The sequence below is a fragment of the Scyliorhinus canicula genome, chromosome 17 (assembly GCF_902713615.1).
Source record: "Scyliorhinus canicula chromosome 17, sScyCan1.1, whole genome shotgun sequence".
Classification (NCBI taxonomy): Eukaryota; Metazoa; Chordata; class Chondrichthyes; order Carcharhiniformes; family Scyliorhinidae; genus Scyliorhinus; species Scyliorhinus canicula.
The window spans coordinates 43,999,730-44,017,494 of NC_052162.1; the positions used below are offsets into that span (position 1 = coordinate 43,999,730).

The 17,765-nt window shown below is 44.8% G+C and overlaps 1 protein-coding gene across 1 annotated transcript in view; it reads left to right on the forward strand.

The window, feature by feature from the left end:
- Window positions 1–9,539: 9,539 nt before the first annotated feature.
- LOC119951278 (ubiquitin-like protein 3) overlaps window positions 9,540–17,765 on the forward strand; it is a 57,387-nt gene continuing 49,161 nt past the window's right edge. The window contains exon 1 of the mRNA XM_038774322.1: window positions 9,540–10,142. Within this exon, the coding sequence (XP_038630250.1) occupies window positions 10,119–10,142 (24 nt within the window). The 5' untranslated portion in view covers window positions 9,540–10,118. The remainder of the gene's footprint in view (window positions 10,143–17,765) is intronic.

Sequence of the window (17,765 nt, forward strand, 5' to 3'; positions counted from 1 at the left end):
ATCATTGATCACCCCAGACCCGCTCCAGCGAAGACTCGGCGCAGAGGTAGAAGGGAAAATTGAATGACCAACCAGAGATGGAAGAAAGCAGCGTGTGAGACCATACCTCGCAGACAAAGGCACTGAGCCATCGAGACTCAGAATTGAACCCGCAGCTCGACTGAGTTTATTGACACGGGGAGTATTAAGGATCTTGAGATTATTATTATTGTTTGGGATAACTTAAGGGGATAACACAGTGACTGTTTTCCTGTGATTAATGATAAATTTGGTTGAATCATAAGCTTGTGAAAGATCCTCATCTCTTACTCAGGATAAGGTACTTAGTCCGGTTGGAGATGTGTACAAAGCACTCTTGATTTTCAATCATTCACTTGGTACATTTGCACAAAATTAAATTGAAAAACTTTTTTAAAATAAATTTAGAGTACCTAATTAATTTCTTCCAATTAAGGGGCAATTTAGTGTGGCCAATCCACCTAGCCTGCATATCTTTGGATTGTGGGTGCGAAACCCACACAAACATGGGGAGAATGTGCAAACTCCACACGGACAATGACCCAGAGCTTGGATCGAACCTGGGACCTCAGCGCCGTGAGGTAGCAGGGCTAACCCACTGCACCACCGTACTGCCCAAATCGAAAAACTTTTGACAGTACATTGAAAAGTCCTTGTGATACTGGAGAGAGAAAACAAAAAGCTTCAAGATAAAAGTAACTCCAGATTTACAAACTAGAAGTCATTTCAACAAAAGGCTTTTTTTAAAGTAATTTTCACGAATGCATCAAAAATCTTGGAAGGCTAAAGTTCTTCTCCTAGTCAGTCATATGGATCACATTCTTGAGGGACTCCTTATCTATGGTTTAGCCCCTTACTAACTTTCATTGGTTTTAATCCTCAGCTGAGACACCTCCTTGATTCTTTCAGGAAAGTGTCAGTCACTTAACAGGTGATTGGTTAATTAGACACTAATCAATTACTCTAGTTAATTATCCTTTCTTTGATGTCGTATGATTCTCATGCCTCCTGTCCCACGGTCAAACTCCCTATGTCACATCTGGTTTAGTCAGGTCAAGATTGTTGCAAATTTGTTGAAAGTACCCTTATATCGATTTGTACAGTACAACTTTTGCAACATGTGTAGCCAGTCATGGTCAGGATTCAATAATTCAGCCAATTTTTATAACTTGATCATATTTCTGCAGATTCCTTAATTTTCAAGAATCATTTTATTTTCTAGTATATTTTAGCTAATTCTCTTAAAGGACTCCCTCTATAGTTTTTGAATCCAAAAACTTGTATTTGTCCTTTGTTTATCTTGCAAGTAAGGGCATCTGGGTAAAATGTTTGAGTAATAAAGTGAAGTGGTTTAAGCATCTGAAGTTTTACAGACAACAGGAGCATAAGTGCCAACACAGACGAATATGGTCAAATGGCCTGTTTCCATGCTGTAGATTTTATGTAAAGCATGACAGGAAAAAATTTCTAACACAGTGAAATACCATAGTTGCAAAATTAGGTTCTGTAGTACCTATTGTTTTGGTGCTAGTGGTGCAGTTTTAGTGCCACTATCCATTGACATATGCCCGATGTATTGGTCACCTCCAACCCTGAGCAGGATAAAATCTTTTCGAGCAAGTTAGAAAGTTTCTTCACTGGGAAGGCTGGAAAGTGCCTTTGACCCAACGATGCACCTGGAGATACCTGAACCTATCAGCACCTGTATATTTCTCATATTTCTCCTTCAGTTCGCACAGGCTAGCACTCTTAAAAACAAATCTCCCACCTTCTCCATCCCCTTTTCCTTCCTCCCCCTAAACTTCACATCCAACCTAGCAGGCTCTGTTTGCACAGATTAGAGCTTGCCAATTAAAATGTTGACGGAATTGCCCCCAAATTGTTAACGTGGCTACTACTACCGGGTTAGTTGAATGTTGCTTCGGCACCACCGGAACTGTAGTTGTTACCAACACCCCCAGGCTTACCCCCCCTCACAGACTCTGCTTCACTCCGCACCACTCGAGCACATTTTTAGCATTGGCCGCCCAATAGTAATATTGAAAGTTTGGAAAGGCCCAGCCCCTTTCTTGTCTCTCCCTCTGAGGTATTGTCTTCCTGATCCTTGGGCCCTTACCCGCCCAAATAAACCCAGTCACAAGCTGGTCGATCTCTCTGAAGAATTTGGCAGGAAGATCAAGAGGCACTGAAATAAAGCTAAAAATCTCGGCAAGATATTCATCTTAACCGATTGCACTTGGCCCACCAGGGATAGTGGGAGACCATCCTACCTTTGCAGGTCTTTCCTACTAGATTCATGTAGTTCCACCTCCAGAGTTTCCACCAGTCCCTTGCCATTTGAACTTCCAAATATCAAAAATAACTTCTTGCTAGCCGGAAAAGCAACCCACCAAGCTCTCCTCTCCGCCCCGGTGTCCCAACCACCAAATATTCACTCTTTCCTGTAGCCAGAAAAGGCCCCAAAGCGCTGCAAGATCCCCATAATGTTTCCCACTGACGCCTCCAGAACCCTAACCTATAACAGCAAATTGTTGGATTGACCACACTAAATTGCCCCTTAATTGGAAAAAATAATTGGGTAATCTAAAATTTTTTTTTTAAATCCTCCCTTAAATCGCCGAGACAACCTCCCTCGCCAACCGCTCCAGCCCCCCACCGCCCCACTGACAGCACCGCCTCCAACAACGAGGAGGCAGGCACTATCGGGAAGGTCGGAAAGACCTTCCTTGCAAAATCCTGCACCTGCATATACCTGAAGCTTTCACCCCGCGCCAGCTAAAGCTTCTCACCCAAGTCCTACAACCCGCAAATCACCCTCCCAGAAACAGATCCTTCATTTCCTTAATCCCATCCCTGAAACCTTGCATCCATCCTCCCCGGCCCAAACCCATAATCGGCATGCCCTCTGACCCAGGCCCCAGCCTAAAATGCTGTCTAAAACTGCCTCCATATCAAGCTGGAAGCTAGAGAGCAGTCCACACAGGGGCAGTGAAACAAATTACACTAGTAACACTTACCTGGAAGAACCATGTGTCAATTTCTGGAAAGAGAACCGTTGTGACCCGTGCTAAACCTCTCAGGCCCCTTAGCTGCAAGCCATTCATTAATTTCAAGTAGTGGCTATGATTGACAACTTCCACAAAACTAGCTGTCAGCCTTGCTTCATTCATCTTCTCCATGGATGAGTAAGTCTAAGTGCTGAAACCATAATGTTTACAAACATTAACCACATCAAAAAGAGCTAAGTGCTGTCAATTTCCAGATCAGATCTTCAAAAGCACCCAATCGTGAAGGGGTGTGATTGGAAATCTAGAATGTCCAACAAGAAATAGTGGTGGAATCAGATCCAGTCTAGCTTTTAAAAAGTAAATACATAAATATTTGAAGAAGAAAAAATTTAAAGAGTTGTTAACGAGGGCAGCACGGTGCAGTGGTTAGCACTGGGACTACGATGCTGAGGACTCAGGTTTGAATCCTGGCCCTGGGTCACTGTCCATGTGCAGTTTGCACATTCTCCCCGTGTCTGCATGGGTTTCACCCCCACAACCCAATGATGTGACTCTAAATTTATTTTAAAAAAGAGTGTTGTGAAAGGGTAGGTTTAAAATGAGGAGACAACACTTTTAAATGGTCAGTAAGGGCATCAAAGACTTAATGACCTCCTTTTTAGTGTAAAATTCTATGATACTGTGTCCCCTACTGTTCAAAACTGCAATCACTGTCTCAGCTCACAAATGAAGAATGGTGATTCTTGTCTACTCAAGAGTTGCTGTTAAAACAAAACCCCCAAAACACTCAAAACTTTCAGAAGAGGTGGGGATAAAGTGAGAGAAAAATGTTTTTTAAAACTTCCATAATTTATAAAATGAGAATATAAATTGTAACATATTAGCATATATGTCATTGAAAGTTCACTTTCATGTATTATGTAGACAGAATTAATGGGCATTGTTTATAACAATGAATGATTTATTTATCTGTGTTGTGTTGGATAAATGACGTCTCTGTCCAAAATATTATGAATGAACAATACTTAAGTACACAGGATCATTTTTGTTCAATCACTTTTACGGTACAAATCATATTACTTATGTAATTTAAATATATTCAACCCTTTTGTTCTTTCTTTGTGAGTTGTCATGCATTTGATTTAATAGCATGTAATTCAATTCATTACTGCTCCATCTGCAATGGGGATAAAATGGTTTATATTCTGGTGAGAAACTTGATAATATTATAATTTGTAATAAATAATACTGTATACAATAATTTAATGAGTTCAGTGAGTCAAGATCTTAAGTAATTTTCTCTTCAAGAAGTGGCAATATTATATAGGTACATTGAAGTTCTGATATATGCCAGATAGTGCATAGTAAATTAATGTTCTCTAGTTTTTTTAAAAATGTTTTTATTCTCCATTTTCACATTTTACTTCAAATTTTACACCCCACCCACAGACAGTAAACAGTAACAAATACAAAATCAATCCCCTTAACAATAACAACGATCCCATCTTCCCACCACCCCAAACAACGGCCCACCTGTCAATATATGCATCCAATAAAACAAACCCTCCCACGGTGGAAACAAAAAACAAAGGAGAAAACGAAAAAGGAGCCCGGGACCGCCCATGGTCACCATTAACCTATAGAGTCCACTCCCTCCCCCCTGCCCTACACTCAATGCCATCCAACCTCTGAAAGAGTACCGTACATGATACCCAAGAGTTGTAAACCCCCCCCCAACTCCTCCCCGCCACTGCCTCTTGTAAAACTCCTCCCCCCAACCTCGGTTCCTTCCCCCCAACTTTCCACCCCGGCTAGACCCCTCGGACCCTGTTCTGCCAGGCTCCGATGGCCGCAGCCCCACCCCCCCCCACCTCACCCCATTCACTGGCCAGCTTAAACCGGCCAGCGTGGAGGCCCCCGCCCGCGTCCCTTTCCCCCTTGCCCGGCCCTAGGAAAACCCAGAAATCCCCTTTTAGCACACAAACCTCGCATATCCACCTACACCCCAAAGAGCCTTCACTTCGAGTGAAAGTCCCATCATTTCCCTTGTCCAAATATATACAACACCGGCTCCTTTAGCCCATACACCCGCACACAGTGAAACAAAAAAGAAGAAAATACAGTCATGAGGTTACATCGGCACCTGGCCATTTCTCAATTTCTCAGTTCTGCCACAATCCTTCTGCCTTCGCAAACTCCTCCGCTGCTTCCGCTGTTCCAAAATGAAAGTCCTTGAGCTTGTAAGTCACCCTCAGCTTTGCTGGATATACAATATTAGGGGCTGGTTTAGCTCACTCAGCTAAATCGCTGGCTTTTAAAGCAGACCAAGCAGGCCAGCAGCACGGTTCGATTCCCGTACCAGCCTCCCCGGACAGGCGACTAGGGGCTTTTCACAGTAACTTCGTTGAAGCCTACTCGTGACAATAAGCGATTTTCATTTTCATGCCGCACTGCACCTTGCTAATGTACAGTGCCCTCTACACCCGGTTGAATGCAGCCCGCCTCCTCGCCAGTTCCACCGTAAAGTCCTGGTATACACGTATACCAGCTCCAGCCCACTGCACCACCCGCTTCTGCTTGGCCCAGCACAGGACCTTCTTCACATTGTACCTATGGAAGCACAGAGTCACTACCCTTGGTGACTCACTCGCCTTTGGTACAGGCCTCCACGACCGATGAGCCCGATCCAGTTCATATCGGGAAGGATCCTCCCCATCTCCCAATAGTTTCACCAGCATCGTGGCAAAATACTCAGTCAGCCTCGGTCCTTCAACTCCTTCGGGAAGCCCCACAATCCTCAAATGCTATCGCCTGGACCTGTTTTCCAGGTCTTCCATTTTTCCTCCCAGGTCCTTGTTAATCTCCATCACCTTCCACATCTCCTTCCCCATCGAGGTAAGTTGATCACCGTGCTGTAATAATGTCTCTGGGGAAGATGAGGACGATAAAGACGATGGGAAGTCGAAGAGGTCAGGTAGACTGATGATGCCAAAGGAACAGAAGAATCCGACTCTGGCCCCATGGGCTGTGGGTGGCTCAGACCCTTTGGCTGAGGCACTTTGCATCCCTGTGGCGGAACTGGAGTAGCCGGAGTATATGCGAGCCAGCGAACGATGCTTTCAGCTGGAACGCTGGGGTGGAGAACCTGCAGGTGTTAGCCGGGCAATGACATCTAGGTTGGAGACCTCAGGGATCTACGTATCCATATCAGAATCCGAGGACCATACATCTGGCACATCGGTATCTTGAACACAAAAAGACAGTCGTAGTACAGCAGGCAGCGGAGGCAATGCAGTTGGCAATAGCAGGTGGATCAATCACAAAGATATGTCCCAATGGTCAGTTGGATCATAGGCGTAGACCACCGAGAGTATGGTGGAGGAACAGATGAACTGGCACAAAGGTGGTCAAGGCGCCTTTTCATTAGATGGTCGCGCATACGGACCTCTTCTGAGGTGGGACCGGTCTGTCGAACGATGACCCCTGGAAGCCACCGGGATCCTCACCAAAGTTGCAAACTGAGATCTGCTGGTCAGGCGTGAAACGGCATAGTGGGTGACGCCCAGTGGGACAACGCCCTTGTATTTCTTGCGAGTGACGCACCTTTATCACCGATGTCGGGGAACAATCCAGCAATAACCCGGCCAGGGCAACTCCAGTGACTGCATGGTGAGTGGTACGGTATGAGAAAAGAAATCGAGCCAGCTTGGTGTCCATCAATCCCGGAGACTGTTTTGTTAGGTCCTATTTGACAGTCTGGACAACAGGTTCCGTCAATCCATTCGGTGTGGGGTGATCGGACAAGTCGAATACCATTGAACTTCATGAAGGCAGCGAACTCCTCGTTAGTGAACAAGGCCCCGTTATCCGTAACTAGGGCCTCCGGCAAACTGTGTATGTATACAAAAGAGGCACATAACCGGTCGACGGTGGCGTGGGAGGTGATAGATGACATGCAATCTACCCCCAACCATTTTGAATTTGCCTCCACTACCACCAGTAACATAGAGCCCACAAACGGTCCAGTGAAATCTCTGTGACAGCCAGGTCATTTCCATAGATGTAGAAGCACTGCCGCTGGGAGCTTTTGATGGGCGTGACAAATGACACAGTATTGAGTGAAAAACTCTATGGAGGAGGAACTACTTCTTGCAGAGGGTGATGAATTTTGGTAACTTGCTGCCCATAGTGCGGTGGAATCTGAGTCACTAGATGGTTTCAAGAAAGAGATAGATATATTTCTAATTAAAAACAGGTTAAAGGGGTATGGGGAACAGGTAGAGAGATGGATTTGAGACCAGGAAAAGATGAGCTGAAGGAAGAGAAGAATCCAGTTCTCGCCCCCATGGGCTGTGGGTGGCTCAGGCCCTTTGGCCGAAGCACTTTGCACCCCTGCAGCGGAACTGGAGTAGCCAGACTATTGCGGGCCAGGAACAATGCTTTTAGCTGGAACGCTGGGGAGGAGAACCTGCAGGTGTTGGCCGGGCAATGACATCTAGGTCGAGACCCCAGGGGTCTCAGAAACCACCCTTTTTCAGGAACAACAACTCTGGTGCCCCAGAGGAAGAACGGATCCTCCATAATCAACTCTTCCATCTTTGTTGAAAAAACCTTCAGCTCCACTGGGAGTTGTTGATGTGGGCCACTGGTCAGAAACAAATGTCGGACTTTGGATAGAATGAGATCATCCTGCATACAGTTGCGGTTGCACATAGCCATTGCTGGCAGAGAGTCCATGAAATTAATAATCGACACAACTTCCTCAGCCTTGGGATGGTCGACCGCTTGTTCCAGCAACGGGAGGCGACTCAAGGCATCCGCGTGCGCAATCAAAGTTCTGGGGTGGTACTCAAAAGCCAATGATAGGCCGCAAAAAGAAGGGCTCAACTTTGTGTGCGGGCCGAGGCAATCAGGGACCCCACTTTGTCTTCTCGAAACAGGCCCAGCAGTAGTTTGTGGTCCGTTATAATAAAAAGGTGACAACCATACACATACTGGTGAAAACATGTGACCCAGAAGTTGACCTCCAAGCCCCCTTTTTCAATATGCTCCACTGCCATCAGTGTTCTAGAGGCATAAGCGTTGGGTCAATCGAGGCCATCACGCATATGGATTGAGAGCACTAACCAATCCCATAGGCGAGGTGTTGCCTGGTGGCGTCAAAATGCATAAGAACTTTGGAGGAGACCAATGCTCTCTTCACTGATGGAAAGCCAAGTCTTGCACTGCGCCCCATGTCCAGACTCAGCAGGAAGTGCCCAAAATAGTTAATTAGGCCCAAAAATAAATGGACTTCATTGCATTTGTCGGTGTCAGAGCCTGATTATCAGCTTGCACTTTGTCAGCCATTGGGTGGAGGCCGTTGCAGTTGACCCGGTAGCCTCTCTTCTCATAGGGACATGTTCCAAATAACCAAGGCATAATGTGGAAAGATCCAAAGTTTATTCATTCTCAAATATCCACGTCATACTGTTGAAGTTTAACTAATTATAACACACACCCTACCAACATAATTGATGAAATGTTTCTTAGGTAATGGTCTCAAAGGTATGGGGTTGAGGTACAGATCAGCCATGATCTAATTGAATAGTGGAAGAGGTTCAATGTGTTGAATGGCTGGCTTATTTCCTTTGTTCTGCAAATCACAGGCAAATTGTTTGCTCAGCGATTAGTATTTTTGTTTCCATTGTTATGTGGAGTCATGGGTTGAGTTCTAGTTGCTAAAGAACTTGAGGCCCCTCGATGAGTCAGGCAGGTTGGTCAATTATAGCCTGGAATGCTGCCAACATGCCTGGTTTATTTATCAGATTACCAAATTTACTAAGGAAGTATAAGTTGATTCTGATGTCACACCATCAGGCATATCACCTTGAAGCTAACTGCATTGCAAATTGATGCCAAGCAAGATTGTACTTAGTCATTCATTAGACAGCAGGTCTGATGCTTGCTCGGTGGACACAGACACCAGAAACATCTCAGGAGTGGGACAACGCACCTTAAAATGTATGAGTACATTGTCACCACCTTCCTTTTAAAAAAAATTTAGTGTACCCAATTCATTTTTCCCAATTAAGGGGAAATTTAGCGTGGCCAATCCACCTATCCTGCACATTTTTGGGTTGTGGGGGCGAAACCCAAGCAAATACGGGGAGAATGTGTAAACTCCATACGGACAGTGACCCAGAGGCGGGATCAAACCTGGGACCTCGGCGCCGTGAGGCTGCGGGGCTAACCCACTGCGCCACTGTGCTGCCCGTTGTCACCACCTTCCTGATGGATGCAGACATAATGTCAATGAACAGTACCTCAATTGATGATGTTTCCTTGCCATCCAACCAGTTCATTATAATGAGATTACAATGAAGATAATGAACATTATAATATTTTTGAATGGTTCCTCATCTGATGCTGTTCAGGAGTAAAAAGAGACGGACTACAACTCCCAGAATGCCGGGGGAGGGGGAAAGGCAGGAAATGGCGCAGGGGTTCCCGGACCTGTCGGCCGGCCGCCATGTTGCCGGGTGCCGGTTATAAACAGGAGAGGAGGGGAAGTTGTGGCCTTGGGCAGTATGTCGCTCGCTGTTTAGACGGGGTGTATTGAAATTGAAATGAAGTGGGATGAGGGGTGGGGGGAAGAAGCAATCAGCCGGTGACGGGGTTTGGTGTGGGGGAAATGAGCTGGTGAGAGGCAGTTAGCCGGCTTGTCCCATTCTGGGCAGTGGGAAGATCGGCCAGAGGAGCAGCGCTTTCATTATAAACCCCACACCATCGGGTATCATCCGGAATTCACCCAGAAAACGCCGGAACTCTTAAAAAAGACATCAGAATCCACCCCGGGACATTTGCGGTGGCGGGGTAGTTTCCAATGTCAATGCAGAGCAGCTGCCCATAAAGCCGCCTCTCAGTGAGAGGCTGTGCGGCCGGCCAGCGGCTTCTCACATCGCGGGGATCCTGGCAAATCCCATTAAAGGCGCAGGCTTGTCTCCCCCCACCCCACAACCCTCCTCTGGCCTTTAATACCGCAGATAGACCCATTGTCTTCTCCTCCTGTCTGTACTGAGTGCTGCATTTAGTTTGCAAACGTCTCCCAAGATGACTTCGGCATCCATCGATAAGGTAGGCGTTTCTGCTCACAGTTCTGATTTGTTGGACTAATAACAGCCCCAAACTTTGCCCCGCAGGCGGTAGGTATCGCTGTTGGAGTTGTTCAGCAGCTGTTGGGAGGGTATGCTGTGCATGTTTGAATTGGGAGCACTTTGGTCCAGCCTGCGACTGTGGCTGGAGAGGATGGTGGATTTAGTGACAAGGACGTGAAGCTTGTGACCGGAGCTGAACACAATAGTTTTGGCCGTGCCGCTGTTCAGCCACGAAATGTTTGAAATCGCGCTGTCCATCTGAAACTGGACCCGAACAAGCAGCCTGGTACTACAGGGCCAGCAGTTGGGTTAAAGAGAGGTGGCGATAATGTAGAACTGAATGATGAGGGTAGGGACGTGGGAGATCATAGACTTTTACAATGCAGAAGGAGGCTATTCGGCCTATCGAGTCTGCACCAGCCCTTGAAAGAGCACCCTACCTAAGCGCACACCTCCACCCCATCCCCACAACCCAGCTGAACTTTTGGACACTGGGGCAATTTACTATGACCAATCCACCTAACCTGCACATCTTTGGACTGTGTGGAGCCCTGGAGAAAACCCATGCAGGCATTGGGAGAACGTGCAGACTCTCACACAGTGACCCAAGCTGGGAATCGAACCTGGGTCCCTGGTATTGTGAAGCAACTGTGCTAACCACTGTTTAGATGGAGGATACAGGATGGTGTTTCTTAAAAGGGTTGAGGGGGATGTAGGTTTGAAAGGGTGGAAGAGATTTCCTGAGCAGAGGCAGTCTGTAAAAATGAACGAATGTGGGAAGTTGGATGCTCTTTGGGTGGTGCGGGGGTGGGGGAGGAGTCTGGAGTAAGGGGTGATCCAATGAAAGAGAATAACTCTGAGGTGATGGAAGAGAATCTGGAGTAATAGAATTTCAGTGTGGTGTGGCAACTAATGGAGTTGTGGCTTGGTGGGGAGGGAAGCAGTAGATGCTGCTGATTGCTCAAGTGAACTCCTTGCACTTGCTTGAGGGGAAAATGGTCAAGGTAGTGGCCGATGGTGATGAAAAGAAGTTACATTTCATTTTGGTTAAGGTATGAGTTTAATTTGATCTGTCAGTCTGGACATGGATAGCTAAACCAGTTGTACACTGGATGAATTTCAGCCTTTATTCCTGGAAATTGAGTGAGCGTGGACTGGGGGGGGGGGTTGTGCTCAGTTAGTTAGGTAGTTAAGGTGTAGATCGGTTAATGCCAACAGCATGGGTTTTGATTGAGATGGGGAGTTGTGGTCACGCAGTTGGATCAGTTGGCTGGATTGCAAACGTGTGGATCAGTTAATGCCAACAGGCGAAAAACCTAATGAGGTAGGGATGGAAAGGAATATAGCGTTAATGGATTCAGGTCGGCATATGGGAGTGGCATCAGTTTGGACCAAAATGTTGCCTTTGTAGTCAAAAGACGAGGTGAACCCAGCTCTATCTCACCACTACCCTCTATCGGATTGCTTGTCAAGTACTGGAAAGCATTATATATTGGTAAGACTGAAGCCATAATCTTCAGTCCCCACTGCAAATTCTGTTCCTTCACTATCGATTCCATTAATTTTCTTAAGTCATTGCCTGAGGCAGAACTGAAACATTTGCAACCTCTGTTATGCTTGATCTCATGATGAACTTCCAACCAGTCATCCATGCAGTTGCTAGAATTACCTATTCCACTTCCACAATGTCGGCGACTCTGCCACTACCATAGCCCATCTGCTCTGAAGCCCTCATTGGTGCCTTTGTTATTTCTATGCCTGACTAGTCCAACAGATTCCTGGTTGCCCTCTGGGGATCTATCCCCATGAACTTAAGGTAATTGGAGAACTCTCATCACCTTGTTCATCCATCACCCTGTCCTCACTAACTGTTAAGCAATGCTGCAATTTTGAAATTCACGGCCTTGTATTCAAATAGCTTCATTACTTTGCCCCTTCCTATCCTTGCAATATTCACTAGTCCCACAATCCTCCCAAAATATCTGCACTCCTTGAACATCCCTGGTGGCCAAGTACTGTGCCCATCCCTTTACCTAAGGAAGGATATACTTGCTGTCGAGGGAGTACAGCAAAGGTTGACCAGACTGATTCCTGGGATGACAGGATTGTCATAGAGGAGACTGGGCCTGTTGTTTAGAAGAATGGGAGGTAATCAAATTCAAGTGTACAACATTCTTAAGAGCTCGAAAGGGTGGATGAAGGAAGGATGTTTTTCTGGCTGGTTGGGGTGGAAACCAAAGGACAGTCTCAGAATAAGTGGTCAACCATTTAGGACTGAGATGAGGAATTTCTCCACTCAGTCAATCTTTGAAATTCTCTACCCCAGAGGTTGTGGAGGCTCAGTCATTCAGCATGTACAAGATGGAGATGGATAGGTTTCCAGATATTAAAAACATAGAATCATAGAATATACAGTGCAGAAGTAATTTACAGTACATCAAGGCATATGTGGGTGGTGCACATATGTGGGTGGTGCAGGAAAATTTCATTGAAGTAGTAGATTGGCCATGATCTCGTTGAATGTGGAGCAGGCTGGACGGGCCAAAGAGCCTAGTCTGAAATGGTCCAACATTATTATCTCTGAAACACTCCTATTTACAATCACTGGTCTCCCTGTAACTGGATTTAGATCACCCAGTTCATTCTTGGAGGACTTGGGTATATTGGCTTAGGTGCACGCGCTGTGCTATTTCTCTAACTAGATTATGTAGGTGGGAGCGAGATATTGAAAAGGACGTCATTGTTGAGTTGTCCACTTCAAGCAATAGATGAGCATGTAATGGGAGAAGCTTCAGATCATTGAAGTTAACAATTGTATTATTCAGCTTTCTGATTATTACTCTGCCTGAGATGTTCATTGTTGGCTAGTGAATGTTTACTGTATTGGTTATTTGCAGTATCTCAGAAAATGACTTGTGCCATATAATGTCCTCAATGTCAATTGTTTTACTTCTGCTGTATTATGAAGAAAAGACTCGAGTAGGAAGTAGAATGACGACTCTGTTGCTCCCTAAGAATTTAAGAACCTGTCATGGCTCCTCAATTCACCTTTGGAAATGCCCCTTGGGTGATGTGAACGTGCTTTCTATGTAGTACGAACTTGAAATGATTGCCCAATTTTCACTCAGTTCCGAAGGGCACTGGCGTGTGTGCTGAATTGCAATTCCACATTACCCAGATTTGTTGATAAGCAACTTGACTCTGATATCGACGCAGTACTCTATGGATAGTGATCATGGGCCAGAACCATTACCTTTTTTTGTCCCTCTTCCCAGGTTTTGGCACCGGGCAATTGTAGAAGCTCTTCTGCTGTTTTACTAACTTGGGGAAGGTGCAGATTGAACACAACATCATTCTGGTTTGCAGTGTTGGTACCAGTGGGTTGGTGAAACATGGAAAATTCACATTCGGAATCTAATTTCCTCTATCTACATAATCTAGTTGGAGAAGGAGGCCGTTTGACAAATTGTCTATGCAGCTATAATTTCCCACCTCTTGGTGGGATACAGCATTTCATACACCTATCCAAGTTTCTGAATTAATTATGTAATTGTAATTAATTATTCCAGAATTACCAACTGAACGATTAGAATCTTTGGATGTTTTACAATTTATGTCTTGTAGCACAATAAAGGAAAGAGGATGGCATTGTTCTATCTATCTGCATGCACGCAAAAATAAAACATTCTCCATAGTTGCTGATTTTTTTGCAAATTAGTTCATACATCTCGCGAGTTCAGTTTTCATGCTTGGACCATGGCTGTAATGGAGTAAAGTAGCCCTTTTGTACCCTAACTGAACATTGGTGAGTAGGGTATTGCTGAGTAAGTGCCACTTGATAGTACTGTTATTGAAACCAACCACCACTTGATTGAGAGGAGTCTGATGGAGTGCCAATTGGCCAGATTGAATCTGCGCTGCTTTTTGCGGAAATGTCGTACCTGGACAATTTTTCGTATTTGTCAGGTATAACTTTATTGGAACAGCATGGCTAGTCCTGGCGCACAAGTCTTTAGTACTACTTCTGGGATTTTGATTAGGACCCATAGCTTTTATATCCAGTGCTGTCAGCTGTTTATTAATTTTACTTAACCTGTGGGCATCGAGATATCTACTGGTTGTGGGCAGACGTATGGGACTTTTATGAGCAAGGAATTCAGTTTCTGAAAAGGTTAAGAGAAATCCTAAGCTGACCAGTCACCAATAGTGATGCTATGGCAACAGAGGGATCACACATTGATGTTGTGTAAACAGAGGCAACAAACAATTTATGGCCTTTAGCTTTGAATGCTACCCCCCCTACAGAGTGTAAAAACAAAGATTCTTTACAATAGGTTTTCAGTTTGCTTCACTTTATAACTTCAAGAGAATGCCAAGTTAAGACGAGCAACATTTTTTAAAAAAAGCTTTCTCGAATGTTGGCTTCTGTGTAATTAATTGTTGGTAGGTTTTGTTTTTAAAATACTTCTGCGATCTGCACAAGCTTTTGGAGGGTATGAAGAGGAGGGTTGGAGCTCCATTTTGTTCTGTACTCATTGCACTTCCAAAATATAGCTGTGTGGGGAGCATTTAAAAGAAAAATTGCTGCACTTTGCAGACAAATATTTCAAAATCAGGAAGGAGTTGCTGAGTGTGATTTTTTTTTAATACAAAAATTAGCTGGTGCCCATCTGAAATAGTAAGATCTCTGTTAAGATGCTGTCTGCTCCTCCACATGGCTTCAACAATAAACTGGAGTCTGTTTATCCCTTGTAGTTCAGCGTGTGGTTGACTCTTGACTGCCCTCTGAAATAGCTAAGCAGGCCAGTTAGTTGTGTCAAACCTTGAATAATAACAGAATAGGAATAAATTGGATGGACCACCTGATATCATCTTGGGCACTGGAAATGATAAAGGCATACCCTGCTTAAACTTCCCTCGTTAACATCTGGGGGCTTGTGCCAAAATTGGGAGAGTTCTCGCACATACTAGTCAAGCAGTATGTTACAGTAACACTCCTTGCATCTCATTGAATCATACCTAAAAGCCAATCTCTCAGATCATCGCCATCCTTGTGTATGTCCCAGCGAACCCACTGACTGTATACCACAAGTGGGCCACCAGTGGTATACAGTCGGGGGTGTTAAGTAATGGGTTAAGAGACATTCCAGTTAGTTGTCTCATTTATGTTAAGTATCTAATAATTGACACGGATATGTAAAGGGACTTCAGGTGGCCTTTGTGTGAGGTGATGTGATGATAAGAGTTTTGTGCAGAGTCTGTTAAAGTGAAATAAAGGTGTTTGAGAAAACGAGCAGAACCTTTGACTCTTTATACAACAGCAGCTAAACGTCTTAACAGGAGGGAGGGGGTGCCATTGCGAGTCCTGAACATTGATTCCGACCCCATGAAGAGTAATTGCATTCGGTCAAACATGGTCTAGGAAATCTCTTACTGATTACCACTTACCACCTTAACTCAAGTGATGAGATGGTAGTCCTCCAAGTTACCACTTGGAAAAAGCACTCTTACATGCTGAACACCACTTGGAAAAAGCATTGAGGGTAGCAAGGACTATAATATCCATCAGCAAGAGTGGACTTGGTCATATTACCACTGACCGAGGTAACCAAGTTATGGAGAACATATCTGCCAGCTTGACCCTATGGCAGGGAATGAGAAAGTCAAGAAGGAAAAACCTACTTGACCTTGTGCTTACCAATCTACCTGTTTCAGATGCATCTGTCCATGATATTGTTGGTACGAGTGACTGTGGAATTGGAAGTCCTGTCTTCACATTGAGGACATGCTGCATTATATTGTGTAACACGGTTACTGTGCTAAATAGGATGAATTCAGAACAGATCTGGCACTTCAGCTGAGTGTTTGAGGCATTGTGGGTCATCAGCAGTACTGCATCTCAATCTGTAATCTTATGGTCTAGTAAATCCCTCACTCTGCCATTACCATCAAGTCTGAAGATCAACTGAGGAAAGTGTGCCAGGAGGTATGGCAGGTATGTCTAAAAATAGGTGTCAACCTGATGAAGCCACACTGCAAGATTACATACTTCCTAAATGGTCGTAACAGCATTTCAATAGACAAAGCTAAGCAATTCCACATCCAATGGATCACGTTGAAGCTCTGCAGTCCTGTCACATCCAGTCATGAATGGTGGGGTACAATTGGAAAAAGTTAACTGGAGGAAAAGACTCCACAAACTAAATCCTTATTCACAATAATGGGGAAGCGAGTCCAGCACATTAGCAAAGGATGAGGCATTTGTAGTTATCAGCCAGAGATGCTGAACTAACGATCCATCTTGACCTTTTTGAAAGTTCCAGCATCAGATGACACTGCGTGTGATATCAGGAAACTGTTGAAGGCATTGGATTTAGCTAAGGTCCTAGCTGTCAAACTGAGTGTTCCAGATCTAGCTGTGCCCCCAACAAAGTTGTAGCTTGTGCGTATAGCTACAACATTGGCATCTGCCCAATTGTCCATGTATGTCTTGTCCACAAAGCAGGACAAATCTATTCCTGCCAACTATCAACTTCGATCATCAGTAGCAATGGAAGGTGTCTTTTCAGACAGCACTTGCTCAGTACCACAGGGCTACTTAACTTCAGACCTCATTTATGTCCTTGGCCCAAGCATATACTGAAGAGCTGAATTCAAGAGGTGAGAGTTACTACCTTTAAGGCAGCCTTTGGGGAGATGCTGATACTTGGTTATACAAAGACACAGGCTAATGCTTTGGTGACAGGGGTTCAAATCTCACCATGGCAGCTGATTGAGTTTAAATTCAATTAATAATGCTGGAATACAAAGCTATTCAGTTACCTGGTTTGACCTACATATGACTCTAGATCTTTAACTGCCCTCAAATGGCCTTGCAAGCCACTCGGTTCAAGGGCAATTGGGGATGGACAACCAATACTGGCCTTGCCAGTGACCCCTCCCACTGAAGAATAAAGAGAAACAAATTGGTTTGGGTATGACATCAAGAAGCCCTAGCAATAAGTCAATAGAAATCTGGGTGTAAAAACTCCACTGGCTGGAGTCCTACCTGGCACTAAGGAGGATTGTTGTTGTTGGTCAGTTATCTTTCCCCAGGGCATCACTTCAGGAGCTCCTTAAGGTGGTGTCCTAACATAGGCCCAAACATTTTCAGTTTCTTCATTGGGCCAGAGGTGGGGATATTCGCTGACTATTTGCGTTCGGCATCATTTCTGACTGTTCAGGTCTGTATCTGTGGCAGCAAACCTGGAGAACATTCAAACTTGGGCTGAAAAATAGCAATTACCATTCGGGCCAGGCAAAGACCATCTCCAACAAAAGAGAATCTAACTCACCTGCACTCCCCTTTGACATTCAATGGCATTACAATTGCTGAACATCCACTGTCAACATCCTAGGGGTTCCGTTCACCAGAAACTGAACTGGTCCAGCCACATAAATGCGATAGCTACAAAAGTGGATAGGAGGCTAGGAATTTTGTAGCTTGTAACTTCCCAACTGCTTCACCAAAGCCTGTCCACTACTTATAAATAACAGGTTAAAGAGCACGATGGGATATATCCATTTGCCTGGATGAGTGCAGCTCCTAACAATTACAAGAAGT